At 37.5% G+C, this 21,553-nt stretch overlaps 1 protein-coding gene and 1 pseudogene across 5 annotated transcripts; one reads left to right on the top strand and one right to left on the bottom strand.

The window, feature by feature from the left end:
* The first annotated feature begins 738 nt into the window (after positions 1–738).
* Positions 739–9,921, top strand: LOC103711606 (succinate dehydrogenase [ubiquinone] iron-sulfur subunit 1, mitochondrial pseudogene; annotated as a pseudogene). The gene is made up of 2 exons (XR_015977200.1): positions 739–1,541; positions 9,535–9,921. The product of XR_015977200.1 is annotated as a succinate dehydrogenase [ubiquinone] iron-sulfur subunit 1, mitochondrial pseudogene (transcript).
* Positions 9,922–12,680: 2,759 nt separating this feature from the next.
* LOC103711607 (CAAX amino terminal protease family protein) lies at positions 12,681–20,266 on the bottom strand. Of its 4 annotated transcripts, XM_008797826.5 has the most exons (9): positions 19,941–20,266; positions 18,028–18,086; positions 17,616–17,924; positions 16,778–16,838; positions 15,601–15,725; positions 15,190–15,252; positions 14,818–14,942; positions 14,312–14,470; positions 12,681–13,095 (listed from the first exon to the last, which is right to left on the bottom strand). In XM_008797826.5, the coding sequence occupies exons 1-8, from the start codon at positions 20,014–20,016 to the stop codon at positions 14,326–14,328; spliced, it is 963 nt and encodes a 320-aa protein (XP_008796048.2). In that variant the 5' UTR covers positions 20,017–20,266; the 3' UTR covers positions 12,681–13,095; positions 14,312–14,325. The 4 variants fall into 4 exon arrangements, with proteins under 4 accessions (XP_008796048.2, XP_008796050.2, XP_008796049.2 ...); XM_008797828.5 differs by lacking the exon at positions 17,616–17,924; XM_008797827.5 differs by lacking the exon at positions 14,818–14,942.
* Between the last annotated feature and the right edge of the window lie 1,287 nt (positions 20,267–21,553).

Genomic DNA, 21,553 nt, shown 5'->3' on the forward strand with positions numbered 1-21,553 from the left:
AGCATTTTGGGGTGTCTCATCTGGAATTACAGCTTCATCACCAGAGATAAGATCCCACAAATCCTACTCTTGTAGATAAGCTTCCATGCATAGCTTTCGATAACCTTAATTGTTACCAACAAGCTTTTCTACAGAGGTATGAGAGGCGCCACTTCCACCATTCATCTTTACTGAGTAATAAGATCAAACACTTGGTAGGAATCTGGCACTAATACCCTGTAACAAATTTAAAGAGAAGAAAAAACTAATCAAGTGAAGCAATTTAGTAGAGAAAAATTTTATTACTCAGAGAAGAACAGAGATAAATTTTTAACGGAAGCTGAAGTCCCTTTGTTCTGCTAATATTACAATTATTTATACTAAAAAGATCCCTAAAAAATCTCAACTAAAAAGATTGAGAGCACCAACGTGCTTCTAAACTTATTCAACAAACAAAGATTATAAACATTTAAACTGACTCCTAAATAAACTGAAGGCTAAAACAAACTTAGACTTATTCAGCAATTTCTAAAAACTAGAATATGACAGTAGTCCAGTAAGTTTCACTAATTTACAACAGATATTGCACATCGAAGAAAGTATTTAACCATAATAGGAATTCTTGATTCATATCACTTTGTAAAATGTAAAACATCTTTTAAAAAGATTGGTGCAAACCGACATAATTTAATTTTTGGATATATAAAACCTAATATTAGATATTTCATAAGTCAATAGAATTATAATCCAACCTCAAATAATTTTGTATTTTATCGTATCTTTTGTGGAGTTAGCGCAATGCATGATAAAGATTCTAATGGGCCCCGCTCTGCCAGGTCACCTGCTCCAAAACCGGCAATTGTCGGCCGCAAAGCGCCTTCTCGTTTCCCGTTTCCCGATTCCCAGTTCCGTGCGCATTCCCTCCCGTTCTTCGACCATGGCCGCCGCGGGGGCTCTCCTCCACCGCGCCTCCACCGCCGCCCCCGGCGGCGAGGCTTCTCAAGGCGCAGGCCCAAATCCTTTCAGGCGGAGGGTGACAAGCCGAAGCGAACCAATAACTTCTCCATCTACTGCTGGAACCCCGGCGATCCCTCCAAACCCTACCTCCAGGACTCCCGGATCGACCTTTCCGAGTGTGGGTCCATGGTTCTTGACGCCCTCATCAAGATCAAGAACGAACTCGACCCCTCCCTCACCTCCCGCTGCTCCTGCCGCGAGAGCATCTGCGGATCCTACGCCATGAACATCGACGGCGACAACGGGCTCGTCTGCCTCACGAGGATCCCCTCCTCGGCCACCAGCATCACGCCTCTCCCCCACATGTTCGTGATCAAGGATCTGGTGGTCGACATGACCAACTTCTATAGCCAGTACAAGAGCGTGGAGCCCTGGCTCAAGCAGAAGGACGCGCCGAAGGAGATCCCGCAGAGCAAGAGGGACCGGACCAAGCTGGACGGGATGTACGAGTGCATTCTATGCGCCTGCTGCAGCACCTCCTGCCCTAGTTACTGATGGAAGCCCGAGTCGTATCTCGGCCCTGCGGCTCTCCTCCATGCCCACAGGTTTGTGCCGTTTCCTTCAATTTTCTTTGTAGCTTATAGGGTTGGATTGGAATTTAGCTGTTAGTGTTGGAAAAATTAGATTTTTCTTATGTGCTACTGTCCATTTTCCTTCTTTTCATTTGATTTTGCTGCTAGCTATTGTGATTTGTGTTTGTTCGATATCGGTTGAGTGAATTATACTGTTATCGATGGAAAAATTTGATTTTTCTGATGGTGAATTGTTCATTTTCCTTCTTTTCTTCCGGTTTTGTTATCTGGACTGGTTTGGTTTTGGTTGATCGAATTTTAACTGGTAGTGCTGGAAAAATTAGTTTTTTATTGACGGTTATTATTTATTTGATTGTTTTATGAGCCGGACCTGCTGTTATAGATTGGCGGCTTTTGTGATCATTTGCATGGTATTTGGGTGTCTGGTTGATGTTTATCTTTTGTTGCGTCCATGGATAGTGGTGATTTGCTTCTTGTGTTATGATTTTTGCTAGTAGAGGAATGTGGATAGAGTATAAAGATTTTGATTTGGTAATAAATTTCTATAAGTTGTTGGTTGATGATAGGTTTATATGATTGCTGAAATTTGGTGTTTGTTTGACTGATTTTGAATATCATTGCTTGATGTTTGGACTTGTGAGTTATTTTTATTGGTGGGTCAATAGGTCAGTTGAAAGTGGAAAGTGATAAGCTTCTTGTTTGATGTGTAAGTATGTGGTAATGTTAATTTGTAACCTGCGAGATCACTAATCAGTGATTTATTAAGTGGTGGTGCTATATGTTATCTTGTTAAAAGAAAAAAATGCAAATATTTTTTGGTCTGATTGGCATCTATAGGGGCTTTATGCATGTGTAGGGGCTTTATGCGTGCGTGTGTGCATGGGTGGGTGCGTACGTGTGCATGCGTGCGCATGGGTGCATGTGTGTGCATGCATGCGTGTGCAATCGTGCAATGAAATCAGTTTATGAACAGAAACTTTGAGCCGGTGAAAGATATGATTGAATGGCAAGGTCTTCTTAACATGTTCTGAAAGATTGCATTTTGCCGGTTTACTTAATACGCACAACCCATTTTCTTATGAGATGGACTTTGGAGTGGCCACTATTGTGTGCTATTATTATTTGCCTATGTCACGTGGAGTCGTGGACCCTGTGGATAGATGGATACAGGTGTTAGACTACTGGTGTGACAAATCAACATAGGTCCGTAAGAAGAAATTGTAAGATTTTGGAAATCTTGGACATTTAAACATGTATACTTACTGAACACAAATTCCTGTGTCCATGTAAAATGGATTATTGCTGTTAATATATCTACTTAAATGTCTAAGCTTTATATCGATTCATGTGATATATTTTGTATCACTATAGCACCACTAAAAATGATAAACTTCACATTTAACTGTAAATTGCTTCTATACTGGTAGCCATGAATGTCCATTTGTTCCTGATTTAATTATAAAAAATGGTAATGATTTTGCTAACTTTACTGTAGTCATGTTTTATACTGATGCTAGTATTTACAATGGATCACCTTCTTCAATTAGTCTGCACTGAGATGGTAGTTCTACTTCAAGACTTGAGCTATTTTTTGATATAAGTGAAATGCAAAATGAATTTATAGATGACATTGACGTAGATGCATGTTTAGTACTAGCAATCTCTTGCAAACATTGTGTTTTGTGGAGAAGTTGGAGATGTAGGTTGGTGCCACTAGTGTTAATAATTTTGTGTAGCTTCTACTTTCCTTCCTTTGTGGGGTGTGTTGTGGGGTGTTGATCTTACCCTCTCTTATTTGTTAAACCATGTTGCTGCACATAGTGAATTTGTATGCTACTTCAATCCCCAACACTGTTAAATGTAAAAAGATCAAACTTTAATATTCTCAATTATTTTGACTTAGAGGTTACAAGAAAAGATAAATTTCATTGTAGTTTCGAAGAAACGTAAGACAATATAGATGATCTATGATCTATCAATTAGAGTTAACAAAATAATCAACTGAAAAAAAAAGATATTCTTGATTCCTCAAGCTGTTGTTCCTTTAAGATGTAAAAGATCGGATTCACATCATAACCTTTCTTGTCATGTCATAGAAGCCATTTGAATTACGTTATCCTAATCCATATAGATGCTTAATTTTTTTTGATATATTATTTGATAATTCTCTATCTTTGGAAGCATTTCATTGTTGTTGCTTAAGTGCCTTCTAAAGTTTTAGTTGTGTTAATCACTTTGTCATATGTGTAGAATATGCCTTCAAAGTTTTAGTTGCTAACCACTTTTTTTTTTTGTAAAAAAAGTAAAGTTTCTATCTGTCTTTAAAATTTTTTAGGGCATCTCAGGAATTGATTATAGGTGGTTTACTTGAATCATATTTTTCAGATTATGATCTAGATTTGTTGCGCAATATTAAGTCATTTACTAATGTATATTGGGCATTTTCTAGGACTTAAATTGTTCAGAAGAGAGTGAAGTAAGCATGTGAAATTAGAGCTATGCTTTATCGCAAATTGCTGAACGGAAGTCTGTCCTTGCATACGATATGGCTGTTATGAACTCAATGTTTTCATTTGCTTCCTTCTTGCCCATCTTTTTTTTTTTTGGTGAACCAACGTCTCACTACATGCCATGAGTACGCCTAGAATAATTAGAGGACAAAACACGCTCTAGTGCCATCGGCACATGCTCCAAGACCCCCTATGCGACGATCCCAGAATGATGTGCTGTAAAGGAAGCGACCCAGTCCGCCGCACTGTTCGCCTTCTGAAAGATATGCGAGACTCGGAAGAAGTCAAACTGCCCCACAAGATGACAAATATCATAGACTAGAGGGTGCAAGTCTGTCCTGGCACGCCCGCTCCGAATCCAGTCGACCACTGTAGCCGAATCACCCTCAAGAAGGACCCGTCGAGCACCCAGGTGCACTCTGGCCTGAACGAAGCCCTTCCATGCCGCACACAGCTCCACCACTAGGACAGACTCATCAAAAATACGCCGTCCTCCAGCTGCAATCAGCCTGGAGTTGTGGTCTCTGATCACAAAACCCACACCGCATCTGTTGCCGCCCTCTGAGATGCTGCCATCAAAATTCACCTTGAGAAAACTAGGAAGTGGGGGCTCCCAGGATACCAAAGGTATCATCGCATGCCTAGACGCTGTAAGAGCCAAAGAGGAACCCCAGATGTCCCTGTCACCTTTAGGTGAGCTCACAACTATAGCGCTCACCAGCTCGGCTACATGTGCGAAGGCCCTGTCCACGACCGATCTCGGATAGAACCCTCGGCCATCGAAAATCCGCGCATTTTTGTCCAGCCATATGTGATATGCCACATATGCCTATACCACCCCCTCTATACCATATTGGGTCTCCGAGCTGAATTCCTCAACTGGTGTAGGAATGTCTCCGAAGAAGTGAAACACTGTCGATGAGCCGAGGCGAGGCCCCAAACTTGCATTGCTCGCGTGCAAGTAAACAACACATCTTGTGACCAATAGACTCCTCCTCCCCGGACAACCCTCACAGTCGACGGGTAGGCGAATCTCCCTCCGAGCCAATACCCTACTGGTAGGTAGTATGCCCTATGCCACCCTCCACAGGAATAGAGCCACCCGTGGATGGACTCGTAATCGCCAGATCCAATGGCCCTCCAACTGACGGTTGGGCCCCGAGTCCAATATAGTCTGGAGATCCCTAATTGTAATTCCCGCCCTGCCAGTCGGGCTCCATACCCTCCTGTCAACCGTCCGCTCTAAGAGTAGGGGTGTAGCCAATATGCTCTACGCTAGGGCATCACCAAAGAGAAGGTGGACTTGGTCAACATCCCATCTACTCTCTTCGGGAACCAGAAGATCACACACTCTGCAACCGGCTACTGTAGCCGGGTCGAACATGGTAGGCCATCTGGATAGCAGCAATCCAGCCATCCAACTGTCCTCAACAACATCAATCCTGCGACCATCCCTCACTGCCCACGAGATACATGGGAGCACCTGTGGGGCTCGGGCACACCATAAATCTGATCATTCATCCTATAATTCATGATCCTAGCCTTGGGTTACATCTATATCTCTTTGAACAGCTCCAAGATTTTTTTGGCAGCTTGGTCATATGTAGTATGTTCATGTGAATTTTTCATGATGATTCACTGAACAATTTCCAGTCACTAGTTATTAGTAGCTTCACATTGTCCTTTGGAGGCGCTTGTTATTCAGACCTGTTAAATAACCTTGTCTACTCCAAAAGCTTGCACCTAACATGAAGATGATGTTTCAAATAAATTGATCTTTGTCCTTTCCCGTAGAGAAGCATGCAATGCTCTGATGGAAATTAGCCTACCAAGAAGGGTGCTTCATGGCTTTTACTGCTAGTATGTCCAAATATTCTTGAAACTAGGACTAAAATACTGTTGCTCTTGAGTTTTAGTCTAAGAACATGGCCAGTTCTCCATTGTAACATGCCATATTTATTAAAGTAGGAACATGCAATATTTATCAGATTTGCTATCACAAATTTCATAGTTTTCAATACACTAGAATAGGGAGATTGAGTGCTTCCTGTTTTAGGAGGAACATAATATAAGTTAAATTAGTTAGTGTAATTTCTTGGTTGGGACTGGGAAATGACTGAAATAGTAAGAAGCTAGTTAATTCTAGTTGGGAAAGAACAGAGAAGTAGGTTCTTCCTCCTAAGTCCTAATAAATACTAAAAGAAGCCTTGTAGCAGGGAATATTTAAGACTTGGCCTTTTTTTGGAACAATGGAAGAGCTACAGAACTAATTCCAAGGATTTGTTTCTTGGCCTTCAATGTCTAGCAATGTGGGAATAAATTTGCAATGGATCATGAATTGTTTACCATCCTAGGACACATTTGTTTGCTATATTGTTTCTTGGAATAAGAGTGGTTTGGCTTTGGGTGATCTTGAGAGAAACCATGGGTGATGAGGAGCTTGGTGGCTTTCTTTGACATATCTCCTTTGTACCAGAGATAGACAAGAGACTCTTCAAGTTTGTGTAGACATCGAGGCAGAAAGTTCTGTTGAGCTGTGTTTTTGGTGTTGGCCATATAATATGAGGAGTATAGGTTATAGTTTTTTTCCTTGTCCCATAACTTCATAAGTGGACTTCATGGCTCTGTTTGGGTATTTTTTGGTCCTACCAAGACTGAAAATAGGTGAGAGTGGGGATTAGGGGACTGGGGCAAGGTGTTATTAGAATTTGGTATGTATCAAGAGTAGTAGGATGGACTGATTGCCTTGTAAAAAGATAAAATTGTTGACCAGTTTTTCTTTTAAGAGTAGAGAAGGGGTCGTTAAACATGTGATGGAAGTCTTATCCAAAACATTGGTTAAACCATTGGACTTGCATTTCTTTGTGCTGGAAACTCTGACAAAAGATATGGAAAAGCTTAAAATAACACCACAGATAGCCTAAACTAAGGAATTAGTTGCAAACCAGGATTTGTAATGTTGACTTCGGATAGTTGCAGCAAGCTTGGATTGTTGTGGTTATAATTCTCTAAGCACAATGTTATCTTAGAATTTGCTAGCTAGATTTCATTTGTTCATGTATTTGAGCTATGTGCTTCTATTTGTTTTGTGCTTGTCGAGAAGGGATGCTTCTCAAAGGCATTAAATTCAGTCTAATGGATACAAATTCTAATGATATTTGAGCACTAGCATTGTAAGGCAAGTAGTGGTTGATACACCAATCTGGATTATCTTTGATTAGATTTGAGGTAAAGTGGAGATTCGAATTTCAACTCCCTGTAGCGAGGACCCAATCTTGGTCAAGCTATTAAAACCTGAAGGTTTAGTGCATCTCTTCCAAGTAAGGGTGATTACGGGTCGTCCAGATGATGCGAACTGGCTATCTCTGTTTTTACGCACCCCTAATTGTGTGTAGTAGGTGCAAGTATAATTATCATAATTTATTATTTGTTATTTATTATTTGTCCATTCCAACATGTCACTATAGTTCTAAATGTTTGGAGTGAGATGGACATAATTGATCTAATGAACAGTCCTTTATAAACATTATAGATACCATTTATTTTGCATTTAACTTCTGAATCTCAACAAATGAGTTCTATATTTGGTGGTTATTAGAGAATCTTTGATTTAGTGGACATTTTATTTATGTCTGAAAGTCATCAGAAGAAGTCTTGAGAGTTGAGACGATTTTGATTGTTATAGATCACTAAAGGATATCTAGAATTTGAGGGATTTATTAGGGTTTATTTTATTATATTTATTGTAGTTTGTGTTACTAGAACTTTGACATAATTGATTGTATTGGAAGGAGAAAACTATTGCGTTGTGTCTTCGATGTTCTTATTCTGCAGCCATTGCTATTGTACAGGATAATTCTAAAATCAGCGGGTGTCTGTAGTCCACTTGAGCATGCTATACATTCACTGAGCTGCTCTGGAAAAGAATTGAATGAGAAAAATTTCTTAACATATTTCACTTAAATTGAAATAAATAATCTGCCATCTTGATTTGTCCTAGAGGAATTATGACACGGGCAATCTTTGAGGTGGGGCCAAGGTCAAAAGAAGAGTGAGGGTGGTTACTCCTTTTTTTGAAGCTTTCTCCTCATGGTCGAATCACTGCAGGATAAAGCAAAGGTATAGGGTCCAAGTCGAATGGAGCTAGAATAGGACTTTAGGGCCATTAGGGTGGGCCAGGTGTAGATTTTGTTGGTTTTCGATCGGCAGGATGGTGCAATAATTTAAAAAAATAACATATCAAAGGATTTAGTGTTCTTTATCATTTATTTCTCTTGTTTGTATTGTGGTTTCTGCATGCAGACTTTGAAGAGCATGCTAGTCTTTTTGCACATTGTTACTGTATCAGTTATATGATATGTTTCATCTGGGGAAGATCACAGAAGTGTACAGGTTGATCCTGCAGCACATACTGATCTGGTTATGATATTTGAGTTGCAGTTTGACACCGAATGGGAATATAAGCACTAGAGGATGATGTTCAATTTTTAGATAAAGTGATAAGTTAAAAGCATGGAATTTTTTGATGCGTAACTATTATTTGTTCAGGAATGCAATATGCTACAACCCCAGCTGTAGGACATTGTGACAATGGGATACATTGCAAAATTTTATTGGCTGTGCAATTATGGCCCACTAATACAACAGGGAAGGTGGTTATGAATAGAAAAAGAATCTTCCCAGATTCTTTTGTACCCAAACAAAGTCTGCCATGTACGAATTTTCCGCAACTTAGGGTATGTTTGGATATTCCCGCAAGAATATCCTGCAAGAATCGGGCCTGTTGGCCTGCCCAGCCCGTATTTTCTAAGGCCTGTCCAAGTCCTAGCCTAATTCCCAATCTATGGGTCTGTTTGTCTGCAAAAAGGACCATGGAGGTCTCTTTTTTCTTCTCACAGGATTCAAGCTGAGAGATGTTGGGTTGGTATAAACCATGCTTAAATAGGCAGCCTAATCTACGAATCCAGCAGGAAATTCAGCCCAATCCTACTGGATTACCCAAACAGGCCCTTGGGTTGGAGGGGATCCGTTGCCTTCATTTAAATAGTCCTTTAACTATGTGAAAGAATGTCTTTACATCGCAAATATTATAGTTACTAGCATACAAACCATTTTGTTGGGTTTTAGCCTTGAATGTCATCCTAGTATGGGGTCGAATATTGTCTTACCATAGCAGACAAATTCCTGGGAAATGTCCTGGGGAATATGTTGAATCCCAAGGGATGCTAAGAGGTAGAAATGCCTGGAGACCAGCTAATACAAGCTCTTTTTCTTGTGTTTTTTCTGATTTTCACGCACTTTTTGCTGATCTTTTCCCACTTAATTCCTGGTATTCTATCATCAATTCCAATTGTGGCAACCTCAACAAAATCTGCTTGCATTTATGCTTGTTTTCTATCGTACCTGATTGTTAATTTCAGCAGATTTACCAATGTTCATATATTTATAAAAATCTTTGACACCTGTGAGATTTTTTCCCCTTCTTTGTCATGCAGGTGGATACAGAACAGCCGTGACCGGTACATAAAGAAGCGTCTTGAGGCAATAAACAATGAGTTCAAGCCATCATTTCAAGCTATATCGCTGCCACACTATAATGAACTGTGCTTATGCCTGCCCCAAGGGATTGAACCCTGCGGAGCAAATTGAATCAATTAAAAAGCTCCAACTTCAGTAGACATTAATCGAGTAAATTTTTCATATTCCTGCATTTCTAGATTTAGATCTCCATATTGGGATGTTTTCGCCACTCTCTGAACTGCTGTCTGTGTCAGTAATAATCAAAGAATGACTGTGTCTTGCTGCAGTTCCTACTGCTTGTTTTGTACTAAAAGAAATAAAGGCTTGTAATTTTAACTGCTGCTGTCAGCTTTCAGCCGTCTCATTCGTGCTCTGTCAAATGGTTTTTCATGTTTTTCATTTAACTCACGACTTGGCAGCATGTAGTGAAATTCTTGAATCATTATTATCTGTCTGTTATCTTGATAAATTGGAGCGGATTGAGGATAAAGATTTTGGTGACCTTCGGAAAAAATCTGCTATAATGGTTGAAATTTGTCACGTTTGCTTATTAGAGTTCAATCATTTTTTAGTAGATGACCACAAAACTGTACTTGGTATCTGGTCTTTCCTGCCATTTTTGTTAGAACCAATAGTTCCAAATTTTTGATGATTGTATTTATATCATGAAGAAGCATCTTGTGTGAATCTGTGATATTCATAGAACTCTGAAAGGTCTCTTAATTAACTTTGACGAAAACTCTCCTGCTATTCTGGGTGTGCTTTTACAAGTCTGCCAATGGCATAGTCATTCAAGTTGAATCATAGTATGCTGTCCTTGAGAAAAATAATACTTTGAGGTATGTTTAGTTTCCATTCCATGTGTTGTCGATATCAGTAGTATAGATGGCTATGAAACAGTACCATGCCATGAAATTTTCTGCTGTTGTTCTTTTTCATTAGATGGCTGGACATCATTTCAGATCTGATTTGGTTGATTTGCATGCGTACCTGGGTTTTTCAGGCACAGTTTCGGGTATAGCTTAATCAAGGTTCAGGTTATACTGGTTCCAGTGCAAACCTGAAGATGAAAGATCAGTCCTCCAATCAAATTGTCCACTTTGGAATAAGAATAATAAGTTTAATTTCCAACCTAAATAACCTTATTGGGTTAGCCAAATCAAACCATTATGCCACAACCCATTCTCTGACCAAAAAGTCACTGAATCTTTGAAGAATTAAGAAGTAAAAATACAAACAACTACTTCACACCTGACCGGTGCTGCTGTTGTTTTCATTGGTATTGGACACCAGATAATAAATAGATGTCACAAGATCTATACCAGAAAACTGTTGTTTTCATTGGTACTGGATACCGGATAATAAATAGATGTCACAAGATCTATACCAGAAAATATTTTAACATGGCAAATAGGGATAAGTAGGTGAAATAGTTCTTGTTCCTTCCTAAATTCAACCTACAACATGAGACCAAAAAGAATAACAGACCTATAAATAAACCATTAAACCCGCATGATAGCCCACAGGTCAAACACCAAGTGCCTGATAATTTTCAGAAAGTGTGGTTAAGGCAGTTGCAATGAATTCATGCAGCTCAATCATTCTTCTTTTTCCTGGTTCTCAGGTCTTGCGCTGTACCAGTAAGCGTGGATTCCATCACTGCTCCCCCTAAGCGCCATTACCAAATTAAACCTCAGGAGCTTCCTGCGTCGCAGTATGTAGTCATAACTGGTAAGCAACCAAACTTCCTTCAATCCGGAAGTTCCGAATCTGCTATCTCCTTTTCAGCTTCCATTATTCTCAATAAATCCTTACCATCTAATAGGACACAATATGATTGCACCTGCTGACAAGCCAGCAAGTTTGCTGGAATTAATTAACAAATAATGCTTTCTGATCGATCATTCATGTTCCAGAACATGCAGCCTGCAAGTAAACTAATATTGTCTCATGTATGCAACACAAGGATGTGGCCACTCCCTGATATGGCAAGGGTTTTGGACCTGTACTCTAGTTGGCTTGTGCTTGCACCTTAGTAGGTGCAACTAAAGTAGGAACAACTAGGAGGAGGTGTGGGACTGAGATCTTGGCATTCTAAAGTAACTGGAAGCACCTGAGGACAAGATTTCAGCTAATTAGGTTTGAGATGGAAAAAGTATAGATAAATACAGTGGCTGATTGATTCATCATGTTAACAAGAAGCTAACATAAATGGACACTTCAGAATCTTTTTTTTACAGTAATCGATTTTTCAAACGGCGATTGAACTGAAAAATGAGAAAAAAAAAAGTTTGTGTCAAATCCAAGCAAAAAAACTCAATCACATTCCACCATCTCTTCACCCTTTGAAGTTTTATGGTCAGGTATGGTCGACTTTCCAGGCTGTCCTTGTTACCTTGGTTTGTAGGACCTCTCCTACTTGATAACTTTGTCATGGGTTTGAGGATGGGTACCTCCTTCCCCCTCAAAAAGGTAATATGAGACATCAAATAGTGGGCGAATTCCACAATTGGGGGTCCATGGCTGGTGAGCAGTCATCATAGCTCAAGCATATTTTGCATCATTTTATTTCTGACACAATAGTGCCATGTGATGAGGATTACGAGTTTGAGCTTGGTACAAAGCTACAAGCCAGGGCTCACCCCAAGCTTTGATACCTCTTTTCTTTTCAGTTCAAATAGCTGCAGGTGGGGCGCTATATGAAATGTATGTCGGTCTTAATTTAGCCCTATTGAATGTTGGAATACTTGTGTATAATCAAAGAATAAAAATTAGACACCTTGCAACTTTCCTCCTGGTTTTGATTCCTCCTCTAAAATGATATTGTATGCAATATTCTTACACTTGATTTATAATCTAAATTGCAGCATTAAAGATTCTTGCTATCTTTGTAATCTCTAATTGCATTCAGATTTCAAAAGTCCACCAAAGTTTTAAATGAAATGCTATTATAACATCATAATGGCTCTTCTTAGTACCTGGCTAATTACAGTATGGTCCCATGGATGAGGTTTTTACTATGAGAGATAAAGGCACAAGGAAAGGGAGATTGATGGAAGGAAGATTACCATATCCTGCAACAGAATCACCAACAATAAAACACTAAACCAAAGAGCTATAATTCAGTTCTAATTGATAGATAACATCATATACTCATCCGTTAAGCCAGTTACATAACAGGAGTTTTCCAATCAATATCATGAGTAGAGGCAGTTTAACTCAGCAAGTTTTTCGAGCTTGCACTGTGGCAGCCCTGTAGGTCATGTTTTATGAGATTCAAAAAGAAAGGAACAAGGGACTAGGTTTTCATAGTTGTAGTCTACAGGTGGTGCATATGCTAGATGTATATACAGATGGTACAGATACATGCAGATCAATTTGTTGCATCAATTTTACAACAAACAATGAAAACATTCCAGCACGTTATTTTTCGCTCATATCAGGCAGATCCTGTGTAACAATATACTCATCCGTCAATTTTGCTCCACCATCATGCATGGTCCTGTGGATCCTCCTGTTATGATCAATGCTTAGGTCTGCAAAAGGAACTGTTTTTCAGTTTCACCCACAAAAAAAAAAGAAATTTTCCTTAATTTTGTTTATATTAGTTAATAGGCTACAGAATGTGTCGAGGAAAACCAAGTCACATATGAATATAACTAACATGCTTTGAGTGTCAAAATGTACAGGTAAAATGATAGCTTACAAAACACTAGTTGGGTAGATGTTCATAATTTTGCTTCTTATATAATTGATTTCTGCCTTCAGTTTGCTATTACAAAATGTCCATGTAAAGATGCTGAATGTACATGAGAGAATATATCGAACTTCAATACTTAAATGCATATAGTGCGGACTAACATTTGAGCTTATCTTGCCTCATGTAGGTTGCAATAATAACTGTGATATAGCTTGCTGCTATTGTAATATCCACAAATTTCCCCCATTTTGTGAGAAGTGCTGTGTACCTTCATACAAGTGGCTATTTGATAAGCATCCAGCAAAGGGATATGCTTTTCCGCACAACACTCATTAAGATGGTCCGAATCATGATATCAATATGAAATTCCACCATCTTACTGGAACTTCCAGGTGCAGTTTTTGGGTGTTTGAAGCCTCACAGTAATGCCTATGAATGTATGACATAACCTTTTATGTAAAAGTCGCTTCACAAAAATTTTTCATTTACAAAGATTTTGTAGGTGGTATGAAGCAATCATTAAGGTTCTACTATTAGACTTGGAAAGAGTTCTAGACCAAAGGGAAAGATGAGAAAGTTTTATATAAGGAACAGCCTTTATGTTTGAGAGACTTCAGTGATGTCTTGCATAAAGCAAAAAAAAAAAGTCTAGCTGAACTAGTACATAAAAAGCTTCATCTTTAAAGCAGGGCAGACTTAATAGTTTGGAAAAAATGGGTAGAACATTAGGGTGAAATATAGAAGGGGTTGGATTTGTTTGTCCAACAACCTCTCTGCGGTAACCATATAAGGAAATACAAATAAATTGTCATGTACAGCACCAAGGACAATGATATGGATTATATTAGAAAGTTGGACCAAGATAACAATGCTTCATAATTCCCTAAACAAAAAATACCAATGACATGAGAAAAGCACTGCTGTGTAAGTGAGTATAAGTCCAGTTTAAATGGAAATGAACAGAGTAATGACAGAGTATTTACATAAATAACATATAATACAGTACATAGAAAATAGTATACAGTAGTGTTTTAAATGTAAAAGGGTCTTACCAGGAATGATATAATTATTCATTTTTCTCCTGTGGAGTGGATGTGAGGCGCCATAGGAGGCCTCCTATAAGATTGTTTAACGAATGCGAGATCATTGCAACCACAACATTTGAGGAAATAATTGTTGCTACACCATAGGCAAGGCCAACAAATGTCGCCCTGAACAATTCGCAATACAACAAGCAGTTTAAATTATTTAATTGAGCTATTGTTTGGAGGAAATTCTGTAAGTATCAGCTAGTAATTTTGAACCATAAGGAAGGGCAAGGATAAATTGGCCAGCTTAGAATTATATACTTAATGCTACTCCTGCCATTTGGTGGGAGGGGGTGAGGGTGCACAATGGGTGTGATGCAACACATGCCCATCGTGAGCTCAGCCCTGTCTTGGCCTTATCCAAGACATCAAGATTCCAGGAAGAAACTTCAGAAGGAATTTTTCATATTTCTAATTCTACCTATTGTTAATCTCTGTAGAATTGCTCTTTGAGATGCATAACTATTTACCAGACTGCATAAGAATATCTTCGGCCACTGCCCAAGTGAAGACCTCCAAAAATAGCACCAATTGCCAGGGCACTTTTCCAGTTAAGGCCAAAGAGTGGCAGCAGTGCCCCACGGAAAAGCAGCTCCTAAGATATGATAAGTTGATGTGATATGAAAATATAATATGGGTAAAGTTTAGAACCAAAAAAAATACAAGTCAATCATAGCTTCAGCTATGTATTAGAAAGTTTGCATGGAAGGACAGGAAAAATGGATTACATGGTAAAACAGATAAAAAATTATACAATTGTCAAAGATGATACATTATGAAAAGATACAAACATTGAATTGCTGATTATGGGGAAACTGAATTATTTTCTGAAAAATGACTACCTCACTGATCCCAGGCAGAAATGCCACAATAACATAATCCAAAGGCTGTAGCGGACCAAGGATCTGTAATTTAAAAATTGAAAAGCTTTAGAAAACTGAAACTTCATCAGATTTTCATGCAGTAATCAGTGAAAAGTTGAAATTCTTCTTTCTTGTTCTGTTATTTCTTTTAACGATATACAAATTTTCTGTTGTGATGTGCAAAAGTTCAGATATGTTCTTCAAAAAAATTAAATGGAAGCACTAGAGATTTCTTTATGCTTCTTTAATGGATAAATGATTAGATATTAGTATACTGGTATTAATCAATCAAGAAAGTAGTTGTGCTTTTCTAGTTTACACTTAAATGTTAACGCCAAAAAAAATAAAGAAAAAAGAAAAAGAAAGCAGAAAGGTAAATGTCATGCATACTTGTTGGTTGGCAGCTTTGCTGGATTCTGAAAAATCTGGCCATATCCTCAATAGCATGTATCGGCAAGATGATATCAATATAACCAATCCTATGATTAATTCAATATGCCACGTCTCAAAACCAACTGTAGCAAACCAAGTGGTGGAAGAAAAAGAGAGAAAACAAAAGCTCAAATAATGAAACAATCAACAATGCTGTAAAGAGTAAAATGGAAACAACAGTGTATGCAATGCCCATTTGAGCATATTAAAAAAAAAAGAAATAGAGCATAAAAACCACTGGCCTATAATTTAACCACCATACTTCATACACTTAAAGGAAGGTCAAACATTTGATGCAGCATTTTTATACCATGCAAGCATGGATATTTAAAATCTGAAGGCGCAAAGTATTCATTTCCTCAGATGTTAGTTAAACATCAAAAAAAATTAGTCACATAAACAGATATAATTTTCAAGTTAGTCAGGTAGAGGAAAAGCTTTGCACAAACAATGAACCATGGACGTGAATAAGATATGTATAGGAATAAACAAACATGATTATATATAGAACTTGAATAATCTGACAGTGATATGTATAATTAAGTGTTTGAATAGCTTAACAATGATATGTGTAAGTTGGCATGCAAAATAGATCCTATTCAGGTCAAGTCATTGTGGCCAGCATCCAGTATCTAGAAGGAAGGATGGATCAATTGACTCAGAAGTGCTTTCCTGCAAGGAAAAAAGAAAATTCGGTATAACCTTTAACATAGGTTGAATTCAGAACAGTAAAAATAATATAAAAATGGCTGTGGTAAACACAAAGCTTATGGATCGAGAGGATAGAATCCTAAGATTCATTTAACGGAGCAAGCAACTACGAGTATGGTAACGAACTGGAGTACGTGAGAAGGCAATGTGCCATCAATCTGCAAGAGAACATGAAACCTGGAATTAATCTAGTTTAGCATAGTCATGGTTTGCTCCCTACCTTAGCAACCAAATAGGCTGATGGAGCGGCATGTATCATAACTAAAACAACTAGCAGTGGTCCATTGGTGGCTTTTTAAACTAAAAAGATTGAATATGCCAAGGCGATGACAAGTCACATAAGTCATTTACAAAGAAAATGTGAGAAAATGAATATTTTTTCTTAAAATTTTCTATTGAAGGATGAAAGGGCATAAAAGCTTACATGATACTTCCGTATAGGAGTCAAAAATTGCCCACCCTTCCATAGATGCAACATGGGAGGCCTGAATGTCAAAACAGGCAAGGAAAAGTAATCGTTTACTCATAAATATAGTAAAATGTTAGACAATGCATGAACATACAGTGCCAAGTCCGGACAACTGGGTCCTATCAGTTTGCTTGTAAGATCAACTGCATGGTTGATAGCTCAGAATCATACAACTATGAACTGTTTACTAGACGAATGTATGTGGGGTCTACAGAGAGAGAGAGAGAGAGAGAGAGAGAGAGAGAGAGAGAGAGGAGAGAGAGAAAGAGAGAAGAGAGAGGTTATAGTTGCTTTTATTATTCCTTTCCTCTTGTAAGATAATATGGAGGATATTAAATTTCTTAAGCCATCACAAATTACTTTACAGTGAGGCTGGGCCTTGATGCAATGGTACGGTTGCTCCATTGTGACTGGGCATCATGCATTTAAAATATAGAAATAGCATCTCCGCATGTGGGGATAAGGCTTTGTACATCTCACCGTCCTCAGACCTCGCAGTGGTAGAAGCCTCGTGCACTGGAATGCCCCTTTTTTTATCATAGATTAGTTTAAATCACTTATCCAAAAAGAAGATTGCAAAAATCTATTGACATCTATCATACGTAGAAACCATTTTCTTATCTTTGTTCCAGTTTAGCATCACTTTTTGAAATATAAAAATCTTTTATACTAGCTTACTACTTTCAATTACTATGCATATTCTTTCATAAGTTGTCCAAAGGAATGATGACGAGCATCCCTACAGCTAATAAGTGCAGTGATTTACAACATTCTGGTACAGTGAAAAAACCACCTGTCGAATTATTGCACCCAAAGCAAGTATCAGGCCAGAGCTGACAATGCAAGCTTGAAGAACGGCACCTCTAGTACGGCGTGCAGTTAGATCATTTTCATTCAAGTTACTGCTAATTAATTCAACACTAGTGTCACAAGTATTGTCATCTCTTGTTAGAATCTTATCCGACAAATCCACAGTGTCTTCTGAAGAAAGTTGTTTACTTTGCTGCAAAGTTTTACTTTTAGTCTTGGATAACTTCAAATAGTTTCTTTCTTTCTTCTCAGATTTCCTTAATGCAAAGGCTCTAAATTGTAGCCCAAAACCCTACAAGAAGAAATGCCAAATTATTTACATTAAGAATGCTGATCAAATTGTGATAACCCAAACAAAATAGCATCAATCCAATAAAATGCAGAGTAGCACTTACACTGCACACGTTAGCAGGCAGAGATTTCCTTGTAGAAAAGAGGACATTAGACTTCCTCCCTGGTCATATACGAGTTATCCATTTAAGGAAGCAAGATCAAGACATAACGAATGATGAAAACCACTTACAATTCTTGTTTTTGCAAAATCAGAAAAGAGTTTTGAGAAAAAAAAGACCTTCAACAGTTGAAAAAAAAATTAAGATGCAGAAGCATGATAACAGGGCATCAGAACATAATTAAATGTAAATTCTCAAAACTGTGAATTGCATAAATCAAAGCCAAAAAATATGATTAAATGCAGCTCAAGTTTTATAACAGCAAACATCTGATCATGTCATAACGAAGTTAAGTTGTGATTAGGCAGCTGCAAGTAATAAAACCACTACTTTGCAAGCAAGGCCTTCAAATTGTTTTTGCTTTATCCCTAATAGAATTATGTTAATATTTTAATCTAGTGATGCAGGAATTCAAAAATCATGCTATACATGTAGAATTTCCATGGCTTCCTATTTCATATAATTACAGTCCAAAATGTACCTGAGACTTTCAAGAACTAGCATACTACCATAAGACAACTAGATACGACCAAGATATCAAAGACCAGCCTTCTGCTTCATCAAAAAATTTCATGAAATCCTAAAAGTATATGTTTCGACTACACCCTTGTCATCTAGTGATTTCTGCTCCTATTCAGTTGTTCTGTTTTCCATTTGAACTCCTGCTAGAAGTTAACAATGTGAGTCGAGGAAATTTTGGTCACAAAAAAAAAAATGTTGTCTAAGGGCTAAGGATTGTAAAGCTTTGAAAAGCCTTCAGGCTTCAGCAGTATGATCCATGTCTATTAACCACACTCATGCACAACTATATCTGGAAGAGGGAGTAAATGCGTATCCCAACCAACCATGTACCCATCCGATATTCAATAAACCTATAAAGCAACGAAGTGTAGGAGTTCTGTAGAGCAAGAAGTATATGTATGTGTCAGTAATTGTTGCTTTCCATTTAACATATATCTAGCCGACACAACATGAAAAATCATTCCTAAATTATGCTGGTACTACTGAAACTGGCAAGTTATTGTTCCTGATACAAGAATTCAACTAGAACTTTTCAATTTTTAGTTTCTATGGGTAGGATCAATCAATTTGAATTCTTTGCATCATTATACAAGAGTTTGGACTTCATGTCAAATCGCCAGGTTTTATCTTTATATAACTTGGCAGCAGTTCAATATTGCACTACTTGAAGGCATTGTGGCCAGACAAGCGATATGCAGAGTCTCATTTATTGGTGGTAACCCTTTCTTTTGCTGCTAACAGCCAGCCTCTGGCTGGTATTTGTTACTGAAATTTCCATCCAATACTTGTATACCTTGCTAGAATTCATAGGATTTTTCTCTAATATAAAAACAAGAAAGATTTTACACTTCCAATCCCAACAAAGCAGGATCCATGTCTCAAGTCCAATTAAGGGAAGACACTGCGAAATGGCACAGTTCTTGCTATATGAAAGTCTGAAAGCCCATAGCTTAACAAAAACAGAGTCCTTTCAACAAATTCATCGCAAATAATAGCAAAACTGATACTCTTATCAATTTTTACAAAGCTGCTTCAGAATACACAGGACATAATTCAAGTCTCTACGATAATAGCTGCATCAAAAATTTTACGTGCCGTTGGCCAAAGGAACAAAGAAAAAGAAAGAATGGAATCCAGCAAGCAGCTGTGGGAGTTCCAAAGAAGGAAACAAAAGCCATCTAAGCTAAGACAAACGTTCCTTCAAAATAACTTGCTTCAAAATAAACAGCACCGTTGAAATATTGCGATCAAAAAGCAAAGTCGCTCCTTGAATCAATTGTGTATGATGGTGGAGAAAAATTTTGTGAGTATTTGAGCTCAAGCGAGCGACAAACCTTGATGCGACGATAACAACTGATGGCTCCACAGAAAAGCAGTCCCGTGTCTCAGCAATGTATTCACTACAATCATTCTCGTGAACTCTAAATTTCTGCCTTGATTTTTTAAGCTTCGCAAGCTCTACGAGCTCTGCAGTTCAGCCCCGCTATCCACCGCAAGCCAGATGAATGGAGGAGAAGGGGGAGAGGGAGAGGGGTCTGATCGTCAGATGGACCAGGCCCAGTGGACCAGTCCAATAGTCGCTCGCCACATCACCGCTTTCTAGGGAGTGCCTCTCATCGACCTCGCCGTCCCAGTCTAGGAAGCAAGCCCAAAGTACTTATCTACGTCTCTTTGTCATACTAGCATGTAGGTATATAAGATTCATGTTTAGTATAGAAAATAAAAATATAAATAATATATATATATATAGAATAATGGATTAAAAATATTTATTGGTTATAAAAAAAATAAAAAAATTTGAAATTAAGTTTTATTATATGACAAATATTTTTGACATTTTGTCAAATGATTGTTTCATGTAGTTATTGTGCATTCGTTAATGTTTGGCTATATTAAGTAGAAAAGTAAAATTACAAGTATTAACTAGATAGAGTACAAATATAAAATAATACATACCAAGAATTAATTTTATCATAAAAGTTGATGAAAGGTATGAATAAATACAGTTATCCATTTATCCTCTTTCATTTTAATTTCAAATAGTTTATCTATTCAGGAGATAAATTAAAACTTTTTTATTTGTTTTTTCCTTTCGTTTCCAATCAGCCTCATAAAATAATCCCTTGATTTGTAAGAATAATTAGATAGGTGAGAAAAAATCCAATTTCAAGTCTGCTTGCTTAATTTACTCATGTTATAACTATCATATAATAAAGTTTTTCCATAAAATTAATTAATATTTTTTTGGCAAATTCAAAAGACTCCCAAATGCTCTTTTAATGTAGCATTAATTTGTCTTTTTCATATGAAAACTTAAAAATTGTGTAAGATCTTTTCTATTAAAATTCTTTTGCACGTATAGATGGCAACAGAAAATATATTTATGAAAAGTTTCATTTTTGGAATTTAGCTTTGTGTGATTCAATATAGATGTTTCATTTATATATAGTAGATATAGTAGATAATTGTAGATTGTTCTCAATCTAATTTATATTAAAAAGGAGAACTAATAATAAATGGTTGTAATCTCTAATTCAATTAATTTTAGGATAGGGTAAAGATACTCTTAATTTTTGAAGCATGCATTTTTATTATTTCTCTTTCTATAAGTAAGAATATGACTCTAGGTACATATTTTCCATGTTAAAATTATGAGTAGATTTGCAGAGATAGTATATGACACTATCAGTAATATTATTGGATATGATTGATATACCATGAAGTGAAAATACTTTACGGCACCAATTTAGTGCATGAAAAACCTTCCCTATGCCCACTAAATTAATATGACTCAACTTGACATTCAACTAGCCCCCTATGTCTCATGAATTCCTATATTTACACCATTTTCCTCATATTATTAGGGCTGCAAATGAGCAAGGCTGGCTCCTGAGATAATTTAGACCCAATTTGATTAGACTTGTCTTGATCTATTCCTTAAAATGAA

The sequence above is a fragment of the Phoenix dactylifera genome, chromosome 4 (assembly GCF_051530095.1).
Source record: "Phoenix dactylifera cultivar Ajwa chromosome 4, Ajwa_hap1_PhDact_Kaust_v1.1, whole genome shotgun sequence".
Lineage (NCBI taxonomy): Eukaryota > Viridiplantae > Streptophyta > Magnoliopsida > Arecales > Arecaceae > Phoenix > Phoenix dactylifera.